General features: G+C 39.7%; 1 protein-coding gene across 3 annotated transcripts in view; it reads left to right on the forward strand.

Annotated features, from left to right (window-relative positions):
* The window catches only part of Adgrg6 (adhesion G protein-coupled receptor G6), a 132,310-nt gene that overhangs the window by 88,009 nt on the left and 28,551 nt on the right, over positions 1 to 15,750 (forward strand). For all 3 annotated transcript variants that reach the window (XM_075948572.1, XM_075948550.1, XM_075948561.1), the window contains 8 exons: positions 1,167 to 1,219; positions 2,366 to 2,431; positions 5,826 to 5,968; positions 9,011 to 9,125; positions 10,110 to 10,165; positions 10,730 to 10,940; positions 12,189 to 12,360; positions 13,723 to 13,863. In XM_075948572.1, coding sequence (XP_075804687.1) covers positions 1,167 to 1,219; positions 2,366 to 2,431; positions 5,826 to 5,968; positions 9,011 to 9,125; positions 10,110 to 10,165; positions 10,730 to 10,940; positions 12,189 to 12,360; positions 13,723 to 13,863 — 957 coding nt within the window. The remainder of the gene's footprint in view (positions 1 to 1,166; positions 1,220 to 2,365; positions 2,432 to 5,825; positions 5,969 to 9,010; positions 9,126 to 10,109; positions 10,166 to 10,729; positions 10,941 to 12,188; positions 12,361 to 13,722; positions 13,864 to 15,750) is intronic.

The following is a 15,750-nucleotide window of genomic DNA, read 5'->3' on the forward strand; positions in this document are numbered from 1 at the left end:
AATCACGGAATGAGCACTAACTGGTGGGCTTGCATTAGATAGGGTGCAATTTGACATTTGCATCTTGCAATTTTCCTCCCAACATCATTGTCATCAGAGGATAAAATTCATTAGCTCCTTTTCATTTGTGAGACAAGTTCCCAAAGTGGATGTTTGAAAACATCACACCCCAACGCCCTTTACAGGGATCATCTAACCTGAAAACTCAAAATCTGGCAGATCTCTTGAGTATTTGAGTTAAGGATGATAAACTAGGAAGTCCATGCAAATATTCCAGATCTGGGAAAATAATCAGAAATCTGAAAGACTTTGGCTCCAAGTACCAAACTTAGATAAAGCATACACATCCTAAGAACACAGAAAATAGTTGTCATTATTTTTCCATTTTTTTTAAAATTTGCATTGCATTTTAGTAATGCTTACATCAAAACTAAAGATGTGTACGAAATATGACCAAATAAGCCTTGGAAGATACTTAAAGGTAACAGGATTTCTTGTGGTTACACCATAGAAATTTGCTGTTCATATTCTGACCCATACCATCACTTTTAACCACTTTGGCATCATCCCAATACCATGGGGCTTTATCAAAGATGTATTTTTCTACTTATACTTTTTCTTATCACTGATGTTCTTATGAGATGGCAATTACCACAAAAAATGTTCAATTGCATCTCAGTAATTAATGTAACCAAAGGAAAGTGTTTATCAAGGGGTTGGTAGACTGTTAGCTAGAGATGAAATGACAGTGTTTATTGGGGTTTGGTAGACTGTTAGCTAAAGAGGAAATGACAGTGTTTCACACCACAGCAGCTTGAGTTCCAGTGTGAGATCTGCTGGTGATTAACAGATGGTTATGAAAAAGCTACTTCATCTCTCCAGACTCTATTTCTTCATAAACAAGAGTGCGGAGTTTGTGTGGGAATGTAGTGTCTTATTCAGTGACTAATGTACGGATGAAAAGACATGGCATTCATTACTTCCTTGGCTTCTCTGGCCCAACAACCAACCCTTCCTTTATCTTTCACCCTTGCGGTTCTGCAGCATTTCCCAGGGTCTTTTCTTTCCCAGTGACAGCTCATGTTTTGGAAGGGGGACAACCTTGACTCAGAAAAAAATGTTTTTAAGCTTTACTGCAACTCATCCTTTCCCATCGTGTCTTCCAGCTCAATTCAACCCTCCAGAACTGGAACTACACCGTTTATGTGGTTAATATAAGGTAAATGCATTGATTATCTGAGAAATAGAAATATTTAATTTACTGTTCCTTCTCAGACTCTATCTGAGCACCTGTGTGATTGATTCCATGTGCATAACTGAACCAATATAATATGTGTTCTAATGTAACAAAATTACAAGAAGGTAATCATAGTCAGAAATTGTTTGGCTTTCCTTAGAAGATCACAGTAAGGATGCTTTGGGTATGTCACCATGATGTGGGATTCCCCTTGTATGTTATGGAATATGTTTTATTACCATATTGGTTAATAAACAACCTACTTTGGCCTATGGAAGGGCAAAATATAGGTAGTTTGGAAAACTAAACTGAATGCAGGGAGAAAGAAGGTGGAGTCAAACTGATGTCATGTAGCAGCCCAAGAAGCAAGATATGAGGTAACAAGCCACGAGCCTCATGGTAAATTATAAAATAATAGAGATGTATTAATTTAAGATGTAAGAGCTATCTAGGAATATACCTGAGCCATTGGCCAAACTATGGTAATAAATATAGTTTTTGTGTGATTATTTGGGTCTGGGTGTCCAGAAAATGAACGCACAGTCTCTGTTTACATCACCACATTTAGAGACCACTTTCTCTACAAAATAAAATATCAACAGTCTTATTGCAACCTTTTTACAAAATTAGCTTTTATTACTTTTTCTACTTAAAATTTTTACTAAATAATGCCCACACAGGCTCCTGCGATCATGCTTTTGTAATTTCATTCTTAAATATCAGAGATGTAAAGGTCCAGGAAAAACATCAAGTTATCATAAGTCCAGGAGGTAGCTCACTTAACAAACACAATCAGGTTCCTTTTCAGAATGTCTTAGGGTTTGTGGTCGACTAAAATGCACTGTGGATCTTCACGAGAGCACAGATGCAGTTACCCGGCTCTGCAGACTGGGAACCGCAGAACACAGACTTGGGAAGATAGTCTTAGAATATCCATTCTGACGGCTTTTTTCACCTTTCCCAGTTTTGCTGTAGAGGACTGGACATAATGGATGAGAAACTGATCATGGATACTTGTGTCTGTCTATGACTGGACACAATGAATGGGATTGATAGTTGACACATATATCTGTCTTTGACTGGATGCACTGGGTGAGCTTCATAACAAACACATGTCTGTCTTTACAGTATTCATCAAAACACAGGCGAGGACAGGATTAAGGTCAAGAGAGACACCCTGGATGATGACAAAAGGTAACACAGAGGAGACCTGGAAAGTGTAGTGTTTTTTCTCCTGCTCATTGCTGTCTGGGGTGTGTGTGTGTGCGTGTGTGTGAAATGATGGTCAGAGAAAGACCTTTGAGTTGCCTAGGATGTTCACATTATTTCTTCAGCTTGAATGCAAATCATCTTTTTCTCATATCTGAAACAGAAAGAGAGTAAGTGGGGTTGAAATGTAAATCTAAGGAAAGTCCTAGAGAAGCAGAGCACTTGAGAGGGGTGGGTGAGCAGGGCTAGATTTCTATGTCTTCAAAATCCATCATCCCTTATTCAAAATTCCAAAAAGACCTTCAAAGGGAAGAGTTTAGAGCAAGCGGTAAATCTCAGTGGAGTATTGATAGCACTTGCCTAGGATTGCTAGGTCCTGCGTTCTAGCCACACAACTGCCTTCCACCCAGGCCCATTGTGAGAAAGGTCATAATTATATGTTATAGCATATAAAAATATAAAGAATATGAACCAGATATTTTTAGTATATACAATCATACTTATTTTTAAAAGTCTCCATTTTTAAATTAGTATCAGGATCATGACTTAACACATAGGTGATTAATGGCTATGCCCAGCGTGCACAACCAGTTGGCATATAAGGATCAGATTTTCAAAATGCTGCAGAATGAAAACCCGTTAAGTCCTGGAGTGAAAAACAAATACTTGTCTTGGGATTGTATGTTGTATCTCTATAAAATTGTAACAAATCAAGGCTGATAGTCTTAGAAACCTTGCTAGGCTTTAATTTACTGACTTGGCATTATGAAAATGTAGCCACTGGGCAATGAAATGGTCCATTGAGCAAAGGTGCTTGCTGCCAAGCCTGTTGACCTGAGTTTGATGCCCAGTACCCACATGGTGGAAGAGAAAACTGAATGGGACAGCTTGTCTTCTGACTTCCACAGGTGCTCTATGGAACACACAACACAACACATGCACACCACATACACACTATACATACACACACACACATGCACAAGCACACTCCAAAATATAATTAAAGATTTTTTTTATAAAACGGAAAGCACAGCCATGATGCATTGCTACTATGAGAAGATACACATAAAATTGGATTTGAGAGTTGACCAGAGATCTTTATTAATTTCCCTTTCTATTTAATACTGGAAATATAGAAAACAAATGTCTGGAACTATCAACTTGTCATTTCTACATAAATTCAATAAAGGGGATCACACTGTCTGATTAGGGGAGGTTTTTATTCTGGCATCATTCATTTTCCTTTAAGATCTGAAAAGAGAGTAACTTATTTTAGGATAGCAAGTGACAAGGCTTTTCTCCTCTTCCTAGGAAAATGTCCCTTTCCCACATCTACTACTACATTATGATGAGACTGCAATAATGGATCCAGCGGTGGCTAGGATCCTCTGCGGGTACTTTACATAGCATTTGGGACAAGAGTAGCTTGAAGTGAGAACAGTTGTGCCCGTGGGAATTGAGCATCCATCCCATCAGCTTCCTCAGGAGGTTATTCAATTACTGATGGCACTAAAATCAGCCACAGTTGGCGTATGCCAGCCACTCAGAACTCTTGTTTGAAAGACATTTAAATAAATAAAATCTCCATTTCCTGGTCTGTCAAACCAGTGAATAATGTCACCAAAAAACATAGGGAGAATGAACCAATCTAGCTCGTGGGAAAATCCACTTTCTTCATTTTCCTTTGTTGTAAATTCTCAGCATTGTCCTTTTTTTATAGCTTCACTCTCTTTTGAAAAACCTATTCTGTCTACTCTTATGTTTACTGACAAGGTTTTGTAACCTCTCTTGTAGTTTTCCCTCACACCACAATCTATTAGTTTCTCATTCATTCTTTCCCCCCGAACTCTCCGTTTCAATTCAGACTTGCAGCTTAAGCAGCTGATAATGCTGCTATGTTTCACTGCCTAAACAGGCAGGGAACCTGAAACCACAGAGGGACTGACTTAAACAAATGGTGAATGGCAGACGGCCACAAGAGATAGACCTTGGCCACTGTGGAACCATAGAGTAGTTTCTATTTTCAGATGGGAAAGAAAAATAACAACGATAAGGCTTATGAAAATGCAGACTCTTTCTTGAATGGTTAAGTCTGTATTAAATATACCCACAATACATTGTACTGATGCTGTCCTGGACACAGCTAGGGATGCTCAGGAACCATGGTGGCAGTGCTTTTCTCCCAATGGTCACTGAATCAGAGGACATCTCATCATATGCCATTTAGAAAATGGTCCAAGGGTTCTCCGTCCACCACATGTTGGCATCTATACTTGCCTCATCTGAAAATATGGCTGATGTATGAGTGTTAAGGAGCAGATCACTTTAGAGGTAAAATGTTTCCAGAGTCAAAGAGGAGAAGAGTACACTTTGTCCTTGAGTTGACCGACCAGCTAAATAGGCAAAATCCAACTACGTCACCTAACCTTAAGTAAAAAATATTTAACCTATTCTTTGTTTTTTATTACCAGAAATGTGCTATGTCTGTATTTACTTCTATTCTTACTGACTAAATTTTATCAATAGAGTGTGCTGTCCTCTAGACTTTGAGGGCACATGCCTCCTCTTTTGCACGTGATGATCAACCCATCTGGATAATAGCGTGATGTCTGCTGTACTCTTCACTTCTCAAAATAAAGAGGAAATACACATGCAGCACACTCACATAAAGAAGCAAAAAAAAAAAATCTCCTTTACCTGACAAAATGACAGTATGTACCTCTGCCTCAGTACAGAATTGCCTTTAGATTTTACTATTGACAAGAGCTGCGAGCGTGGCTTAGCTGTATGTTTTGACAGTGGTCTTAAAATATACACCTATGCTTCCCATAAGGAAATTTTCAGGGTTACACTTTCTAAAACCATTTTACTAGCCAAACTGGGTACACTTTGAGTATTTATTTTATATATTTTCACCATATTAAGTACTTGGAAAAACTCCATCTGCGAGACATGCACCACATTTGTAAACAATGACACACACCAGTTTCAAGAGTCCAATATGCAATTCAACCATTTTCTTTGACATTTTAAGTTTTGCCTATAAGTAAACAAAATAGAATTAACTGTACTATGTCCCCTGTTGGTGGATGTTAAAAGTATTATTATATGGCATATGAACTGTTGATACTACTTAAATATTTTTGAAAAAGTGGGGTGTTATGAAAAAATTCTAAAGAATTATGTTGTAAAAAATCTATTCCAGATGAGACAGACTGAACATTATAATCTGTACAACAGAGAAAGAAAGGCCAATATTTCTTAGTTTGTCTTTGCGGTCTTAATAGCTCCTGGCATCCAGGTTCTGTTTCTCCCAGGCAAAAACAAACAGTCAAAAAACAACCCTGGGAACAATAGTTCTCTCTGACATCTTTTCTAGGGTGGTGCTGTGGGCTCTTCTAGTCTACAATGCTACCAATAATCCCAACCTGGATGAAGCAAAGATCGAAGAGAAGATTAAATCCAACAATGCATCATTAGATGAAGGCCTGAGGCTCTATGAAGTCAATGTGAATAAGCTGGGTACGTGAGTTCAGTATGTGTGATTTACACATTCAGAGTTAAGCATGCAACAGCCCAAACAGTCTTGTTTGTTACTTGTCTGTGATGGAATTTTAGTGATGGAATTAGTTATATCAGAGATTGTTAAAAAAAAATATGTAACATTGCGTAAAAATCAGCTCAATACCTCTAAATCTAAGGGAGTGAAGGAGGCAGGCAGTTTTTATTTATCCTTTCTCATCCCCAAAGGAGCAAAGTACTGGAATAACCTTGACCATCATTGGCTTCCACTTACAAGATTAAAAAAATGCATATATGCATTTACAAGAACTCTCATGAAATAAATTATGAGAGAAGTTTTTTTATTATAAAGCATTTCTTTTTATTGTATTCTTTGCCCATTAATGATTTAATTGCCTTCACAGCATTAAGCCAGGGATCTTGAAGTTAGAATCAGTTCTCAGCAACACACCTTCCATGTCCTAAGCTTTCAGGAGACGTATGGCGCAAGTTGCACTTTCCCAAGCTCCCATGCTCTTTCATAGCTGGTGGTGTGCACACCCTCTACTATACCTGCCCACTCACCTTCACCTTTGATGATAGCCACACAGCCACCTCTTCTTTAAGGTCTTTGCTGACATCATCATGCACAATACACATCACCATTGTTGAGCCTCTACTTCACGTTGCTCAGAGACCTTGTGATTCACATACCTTGGAAGACTATCGTCTTTCATTGGACTTATTTGCATTCCTATGTGAGTCTTCTTTAAATATTTTGATCTTTAGCATGAGATGGCATCTTATTTTTTTTAATGCTTAGCCCCCAGCACTCGAATACTTGTTGAATGAATGCATGAATCTTTTTTTTTTAATTTCCGCCTTCTCCCCACCTCCCTTTTCCCTCCCCTCCCCCCACTCCTCTCCACCTCCCTCTCCAGTCCAAAGAGCAGTCAGGGTTCCCTGCCCATGGGAAATCCAAGGTCCTCCCCCCTCAATCCAGGTCTAGGAAGGTGAGCATCCAAACAGGCTAGCCTCCCACAAAGCCAGTACATGCAGTAGGATCAAAACCCAGTGCCATTGTCCTTGGCTTCTCAGCAGCCCTCATTGTCCGCCGTGTTCAGAGAGTCCAGTTTTATCCCATGCTTTTCCAGTCCCAGTCCAGCTGGCCTTGGTGAGCTCCCATTAGATCAGCCCTACTCTCTCAGTGGGTGGGTGCACCCCTCGCCGTCCTGACTTCCTTGCTCATGTTCTTCTTCCCTCTGCTCCTCATTTGGACCTTGGGAGCTCAGTCCAGTGCTCTAGTGTGGGTCTCTGAATCTTAATGGAGGTATTTGAAGCACGGTTAATAAAAACTCAGAGAGAGAAACTGGGGTTTAACCTGAAGATCTGAAAATCAAAGCATTGGGTCACTGACTCTTACCTTGACCTCATGACCAGGGGCCTGTTTTGCTCTCGGATCTTCAGGCAAGCTTTATTAAAATACAACTGAAATGCCACTACAGGTATTTTTTATAAGCAAATGTCTAAAACTACATACAAATAAAAGTATTTGCTCTGGTGCTTTTTGTATAAAGTTAGAGTCTGACTAGAGACTTCGGTAGGCATTGGGTCAAAAGATTTTCCTGCTTTCCCTCCAATACATTAAGGAAGCTGAAGTGGGAATGTAGGTGCTCTTCACCCCCCCCCCCAGAGCATGCACAGAAACAAGACCACATCCAAGTGTGATGAACCCCCACGTGTGTGAGCGCCTGCTCATCTCTGTCTACTGTGTCAACATGCAGAGCTAGAGAGACCCTCAGAGGGGTGGATAAGCATTGAGAAGCCACAGTAGTGCTGATTCCTACTAAACAATATCTGGGGCTTTGCAAAAGTATTCGCTTTCTCACAAGCAGGGCTTCTACAGAGGGGTGCAAGAGCTCTCCTTTTATACACAGGCAGTCTCTACAAAGAAGCAGCGACAAATGGCAGTCAAGATCTCTCTCACCACACAACCCTGAGGGACCAATCCAATCTGCCCTGACAGGCTGGACAATCTTAGGACAGCCATCTGTGCATACATGGATATTTAATTTATACCAGTTATTTGCTGATTTTTATGTTGTGTCTCTAGAAGCGACTGTGAAGAAAGGGTTGTGGCACTTGAAAACAAAAGCTTAGAACCTCCCAGATTCAAAGGGTAGACTGGAAAAGTCATTTGAATTTTCACTCGGGACCTACAGGTCCTCAGAAGGGCCACATCTTTCAGTGCTTTCGCTGCTCTTTCTCACTCAGAAAGTTTTAGTGTCGGTGTTGCTGTGGCTTTGACGTTTTCAAACGATAAAGTCTGAATTGTTTTTGCCATTGCAATCAATTAGCTGGAGTGTTTTCGCTCGAAAAGTGGAGCGGTTTGAGAGCGAGAGCAGAAGGCAAGACAGCTAAGGCTGGCTAGGGGGAACTTCCTTGCTTCCCTTTTCTAGTAAGCTTTAGAGACTGTGCACTATGAGAACAGCTAGGCTGGGCGGTGGTGGCGCACGCCTTTAATCCCAACACTCGGGAGGCAGAAGCAGGTGGATCTCTGTGAGTTTGAAGCCAGTCTGGTCTACAAGAGCTAGTTCTAGGACAGGCTCCAAAGCTACAGAGAAACTTTGTGTTGGGGAAAAAAAAAAACAGCTAGAAAATACTCCATAAAATGTGCTTACAACTTAGCAATGAAACTATTCATTTATGGGCCCCCTCCCCTGTTTTAAACATATTTTGAAAATTTCAGGTCTTTTCTCAGTTCCCATGATGTTTACTCTCCGAATAAAACTCATACCTTAATGGTTTACGTGAATGATCATATATATTTCATTATGACATTTCATCCTTTTATTATAAGACGGCTTTGTAAGATGTAATAATTTTTATCTGAAATATGTTTACTTTTCATAATTTTTAAAAATTCTAAATATAAAACACTGGTATTTTAGTAGTATATGTAATAGTTACTGAATTCCCAGGGCTGTCATTGGTTTTCATCCTATACCTTTAACTTCAGAAAATTAAGGACTTGTCTATTTCTGACTCTTAACTTTCTCCTAGGTACGTGTAGTGCCGAGGAGGATCCAGAGGGCTTTAGCTGGCCAGCCATCTCTTCACGCTCTTCCTTTCAACAACCATGCCCGAACAAGCCGGGCTCTTACATAACACGGACATGGTAATCTTTTTCATTGACTTGCAAGCTACATTTCTAAGCTTTCTCTGTCTGTCAAAGCAGAACTCATTCACGAGCTGATTTAAGAAGTTGGGAAGCAGTCACACACTCTTAGGTGGATAGAGATGAGGAAAGAACAACCCACATGGCTGTTTTCATCTAAGCTGTGAGCTAATTGAGCTCTCTCCTAGAATGAGGAAGTTGGAAACTAAACTGTGGCCCCAGAGCAGAGGAGACTGTGGCCACTGTGGTCTCAGAACAGGCCCCTGACCCCTAGAACTTCTTACTCATGTGGGGGAGAGAATTGGCAAAGGGAGGATAAGACCAAAACCAGGTTGGGCAGCCTGCTGACATAGACTGCCAAGGCACAGGATTTCCCTACACATCTAATAAGCCTTCGATAGACAGTTGGAGGGGTCCGCCAAGGCTCCCTGCATGTCTAGTTCTCCACCCTCTGCCTTGGGCCCAGCTAGTTCTTTTGGAAGGAATTCAGGAACAGAAAGTGCCTAAGTGTGAGTCCTCCGCATCAAGGGCTGTCGTTGACACTTGGTGGGGACGCAAGACAAGTGCTGGGAGATTTATGGACTCAAGTTTGAAATGTGGCCCTACCTCTTCCTGGCTCAAGTTCTTGGGAAAATTCCTTGGCTTCTCTAAAATGCATTTCCCTTTTCAAAAACGTGGATTGAAATCTGCTTTCCAGAGTTATGTGAAATTGAAATGTGAGTTTTCCAGTAAAGTCCTTAAAGCAGCACTTGACAGTGTATGCGAGGTCAGGACGCAGGATGTAGGCAGGGCTTCCCTTCAAGAGTGCAAGTCCTGACTGATTTTTCAATGAGGATTTTTTATCCTCCTTTTTAGTATTCTTTTAAAAGGGAATCTAGCTAGATAGCGAGGCAAATCCCGAAACTTATGAATTGCTTTTGTTGATTGTAATGTCATTGGTGCCATGTATTTAAATGTTATTTTGTTGTCTGGGAATTGTCACAGCCTTTCTAATGCCACATCAACCTTCTGGAGCCCTGTTGACGCCTCCAATTGCTCAAGTGAGTGTTATTTGTCTTCCGTTTCCCAAAACAAAGTGTAATGACCTCATGACCATCATCATCATCGAGCTTTTCATTCTCTGCAGGCATGATGTTACGCTATGTGATATTACTATAATTTTAAAACTCAGGCAAATGAATCTTTCACATATTTTAGGTAGAAAGTATACTTTTCTGCATTCTAAATTTCCGTCATAGTCATAAACTAGGGAAACAAAAATGATAAAAAAATTATGCAGAGGATTAAAAGTAGTACGCAAGTTGCTACTTCTTTCAATGTTTTTCATAGTTCGCATTATTATATCAGTGCTTTTCATATTTTAGCATTATTATAGCAATGCTTTTCATCAGGGAACACCAAACCCGCTGAATCATATTCAAGAAATCTGTATCATATTTAAGAAATCTGTCACAATGTGTAAAGAAACGTTGCCTTATAAAGATGGGGGTGGGATATGCATGGGAATCCCACTTCCTGTATATATAGACAATTCACACTGCCTCTTCCCAGAAATGTCTAAAACACCCAGACAAACTTTGTGTTATTTCTTTCCCTCCTTTTAGGACAACCAAATCAAAAGGCCAAGGCTATTTTAGATTTAACTGGTGATGGGCAGAACCTCTCCTCAGCCAATATTAGCAACATTGTAGAGGAGGTCAAAAGGATAGTGAGCGAAGAAGAAAATATTGATATAACGCTCGGCTCCACTCTAATGAATATATTTTCTAATATCCTAAGCAGTTCGGATAGTGATTTGCTTGAGTCGTCTTCTGAGTAAGTATAACTAAGAGTTAAGCTCCATCCATGTGTCATGAGATCATTGCTCCCTCTCTGAACGCTTTGTGCCCAGACTCCATGATTCACAACTCGAGAAGGTGCATGGGTATTTCCCAAGGTCATTTACAAAGTAAACTTTAAAGTTCCCTAATTATTTCAGAAGCATAGTTTACAAAGCTATTAGGGTTTTCATCCGGCCGCATATAAAATAACTTGGCCACTTGCGAATTGACACAGTGTTCTGCACATTGTCACAGCTATGTGAGCTTCTCAAATAAACACGTCCAGCTGCGTGTGAATGTGCATGCTTTTAATCCCAGCACTCAGAGGCAGAGGCAGGCAGAACTCTGAGACTACAAAGCAAGTACCAGGATAGCCAGGGCACTGTGTACAGAGAAATTCTGTCTTGAAAAATAAAACAAAACAAAAATGCCTAGGGTAGGTAAGAGAACATTACTTTATATTTTATTTTCCACTTGATAGTAGGGTCTTTAATTTCTTCTATTTCCTTTTTTGATTTTTAAAAATTAAATCATGCTTTTTCACTTTTTATTATATTTATTGAGCTATATATTTTTCTCCACTTCCCTCATTCCTTTCTTTAAATAATATTTCTTTGATAAAATGTGCTTGTTAAACACATTCTCTAGATTATTTTATCTCTAGCACATTAACTGCAAACAACTTTTGAAGCGTGAATATAATCAATCTTAGCAATTAAAGCCAGGAGTCAGGGATCAGGGTGCAAACCTGAAGTATCAGAGAAGCAAGGAAGCAGCCATCAATTGCTTCCTGCCTCTGCAGCTTCTCAGTCCAGAAGGGCTGAGATCTTGTCTCCGCCCCACCTTATCATATCCTATCTCCTCTCTGTCCAGACCTCCCGACCTCTCTGGTTAACTAGTGGCTAGGTCCGCCCTTTGACTCCAAGCAAACTTTATTTGTTAGAACACAAACCAAATACCACACAGCAACTTTTACAGTGTCTTCTGGCTTCTCAAACAATGTCAGTGGCCAAAAATACCTTTTGACGACTTAGTTACTGATTTTGCTTAAGATGTGTTTCTGAGGATGCATCAGTTACTTTGATTCTGTGTTCCAGCTGAGAGTCCTGGGGTTTGAGGGTGGTGTTATGTCCTATATGCTAAGATCAGAGGACTTAAAGATAATTTGCATTAGTATTTTGTCATGGGGCAAGTACCTGAAGCACAGTGTAATTTAACAATGATGCCATTTTCATTTCTTTAGAGCTTTAAAAACAATTGATGAGCTAGCCTTCAAAATAGACCTGAATAGCACACCACACGTGAATATTGCAACACAGAATTTGGCTCTTGGAGTATCATCCCTGATGCCAGGGACGGATGCACCTTCAAATTTTAGCATTGGTCTTCCAAGCAATAATGAATCCTATTTCCAGGTAACAAACCCATGTTTGTTTTCATTTTGCCTAATTAAAGACACAGAGAACAGTCTTACTGGTTCTTTAATATTAGATTCCTCAAGGAAGTCTTAATCCAAGTGATGGTAGACAGATTTGAACACTGTCTAAGATGACATCAGCAGGCACAGAAAAAGCAGAAGTACAGAGGTCCATATGATGAATGGTGCCTTCTAAAAAAAGAAGAGGTAGAGCGAAATGTTAGCGTGTGGGTAGAGATCACCATATTGGAAGATACGTCTTACTAAAGAACTTTGGGTTAGAAGAGATGAGGGAGAAGCTGTCTCCTTGCCACTGCTTGTAAAAATGAACTTTAGTGCCGCAGGGAAGATGTGCTAAGAGCAATTCTGAGCCTTGCCTTCAGAGCCTCTAAGATGATGTTCTGTGTAGGGTCCTGACATGTCCAGCTTAATCAAGGGCTCAGTTGTTACTGACACTGCTGATCTATGGATCATGTGGTGCAGATCCACAAATACAGAGACTTGGCAGTGGCAGGTGACAGACAAGGCTGAACAAGTCATCTGGGAGTCTACTAACCGTCTGGGATATGTTAAAGTCACAGTTCATCCAGTAATTTGCAAGTTTCTACTGTTTCAGGCATTGCTAGCAAGCAGAGCAAACACAATAAATACAGCACCATTCCTGACCTGGGTGGGGGCATTAAGGATTTTTTTTATATTTAAACAGTGCAAGCTCCATTAGTCCCTCGCTCATACTAAGTCCAGGAAGTATTTATGGCCTGAGTTATAGTTTCAAGAAAAATAGTATATTACAGTATTCATGGTCCTGGCTCTTTTTCAGTCTGTAGCCCATAAAGCAATGAGCAGGGTGGTCAATCAAGGCTGAGAGATGCTGTCTAATTCCTCCATTCAAAGTATGTCACTCTGCTTGTCTCATTTCAAATGAAGGCTACAATGTCAAAGCAAAACCAAAACAACTAAAAAAACAAAAAAACCAAACAAAACAACTATCACCCCTTTACAGAGGTAACTAACCATTGCTGTTAAAAAAGTTAGTCTATGCCCATAATCATTGCTTTATGGTGTGTGAGATGAACGGAGAAAAGATCAAAATTGGACGCCTTCATATCCCACCCTCATAGATGAAGATATTCATTTGTCTCTAGAATTGCCAGTGTGCTTTATGATCAAGGTATTCTTGGGTAAACCCCTAATGTGATCTCTGCCTAGTGGCAAGGGATTTATCCAGGAATTCCAGATGTTGGCAGAGGTCAAGGGCAGCCCTGATTCTGGCTGAGGTGGCCCTTTCAGACGTCTCATCTAACACAGTCTGACCATTGCCCTCACGATGACTTTTCCACCGGTGTATTGTGTGTGGCAGATGGACTTTGAGAACGGACAAATAGATTCATTGGCATCTGTGATTTTACCTCCGAACTTGCTGGAGAATTTAAGTCAAGAAGATTCCGTATTAGTCAGAAGAGCACAGTTTACTTTCTTCAACAAAACTGGACTTTTCCAGGTGAGAACCTATTAATTTTTTTTCCAGTTTCTAATGAAGTTATCTGTGCTCAAAGGCTAAAATGTTCAGATTCTTTTGAAATATGCCAGCAGGTACAGAAAAATGAATCTGCTATGTTTTCAAAGATTAAAAAAAATATGTAAATGTTCAAATATTTTATTTCAATTAATGTCCCTTTTAACAGTGTTTACTTACTTGGGTTTTAAAAACAAATTGTCAGGCTAAGATTTGTGTTATATAATGTGGAATTGAGTTAGTTATGACACCACTATTTATTATTTGTTAATCCTTTTGTTCTCCTGCTCCCCTCCCCCGCCCAGGTCTCTAGAGTTAAAGCATTCGTGCACCAAAGGAAAGGATTTTTTTTAACTCAGCAGGAAGCACCTTTTACATAATGAGCGGCATTCTTGGCTTTAATCATTTTTCCCATTAGTATTTCAAATGACCTTTGGCATTCTCATATCCGCAGAGTAGAGTGGCATTGTGCTGAGCACATATTATCATTTTTATTGGCATCAGCTCAGATGCTGCATGATATACTGCCAGAAAACACGAGTCACCCTTGGTGGCCTTGAAGAGGACAGCCCCCTTGAGAGCATTTTGCTGGACCCTTTCCTCAGAAGAAGAGTTACCAGTTAAATTCAAGACAGCAGTGTTTGTCTAGCTGTGTGCCCTGTGCAGGAGAACATTTTGAGTCTCAGACCCATAGGAGTTTTTCATATATGGCCACCCTATAAATCACTCAGTTATAGAAGAAAATTACTGGAGCTGTTGCCAAACTGTAATCCCAGCACTTGGGAGACAGGCGAAAAGAGGAGAGGGAGAGAGATAAAAAGACATAGAGATATAGAAAGATAGGTAGATAGATGATAGATAGATAGATAGATAGATAGATAGATAGATAGATAGATAGATAGATAGATAGATAGATGAACAGGGGATGATTATGGTGAACTGTAATTTCAAAACTTAAAAAACATAATCTACAAATATTTTAGGATCAGCCTTTGTAAAATATCCACGTATAATACAAATGGAATTTAGACTTTTGTACAAGCTTTGAGTTAGGGACCAGTTTGACTTCTCCGTGCTTGATGAGATAGGTGTTGTCTTCAGCCAATAGGGCCTTGCCCAGAGTTTCTGGAGAGCAACCAATAGGCTTGACGATAGCCTGTGATGTTTGGAGTTCCCATGGGGCCACTTTGGCTAATGACTCAGTTCATGGCACTGGAAGTTTTTACTTGGTGGCATAAAATGTATAATTGGTGTTTGGTCTTTCCTATTATTTTGTGATTCCACTGATATTTGTATGTATTTTGAGTGTTTATGTTAGTACAATTTTTTGATTTTTAAAAGTAAATTTACAGAAAAGTAAAAAAATAAAGTTAAAGGTAAAGACTCTGTTGTATTCTCCCCATATTTTAGAAAAGATAGGAGCATTTTCAATAAGCAATGGTTATCTCCAATGCAAGTCAAATGTGTTGTTAGTAACTAACATACAAATTAGTCAAAAACTATATTTTAGAATTATATTCAAAATGTAAAAAAGATTTTTATAATAATTTTAGCACAACTGATGTATAAGTTGTGGTATAGAGCAACTCATAGTTTAACAAGAAACCCAGCTGCAAGAGAAGTCTAGAGAACTTGTTAGAAAGGCAGGCTAGTGCTCCATGTCATTGGCAAGCACAGATTTGGGGACCCCCCTAGCCACCTGATTTCTGTGCAAAATCTGCATCTGCTGTCAAGTCCACAAGAACAGAAGGCAGGAGTTCTGGGTGGGACTTCAAGCCAATAGAATTACATTAGGTATAAGCTGGTAAACATGTCAGGCTGTTGGCATAGGTGTGAACGATGAATTGCTTCTTAATTTTTATATTGTAAATA

Source organism: Microtus pennsylvanicus, chromosome 1 (genome assembly GCF_037038515.1).
Source record: "Microtus pennsylvanicus isolate mMicPen1 chromosome 1, mMicPen1.hap1, whole genome shotgun sequence".
Lineage (NCBI taxonomy): Eukaryota > Metazoa > Chordata > Mammalia > Rodentia > Cricetidae > Microtus > Microtus pennsylvanicus.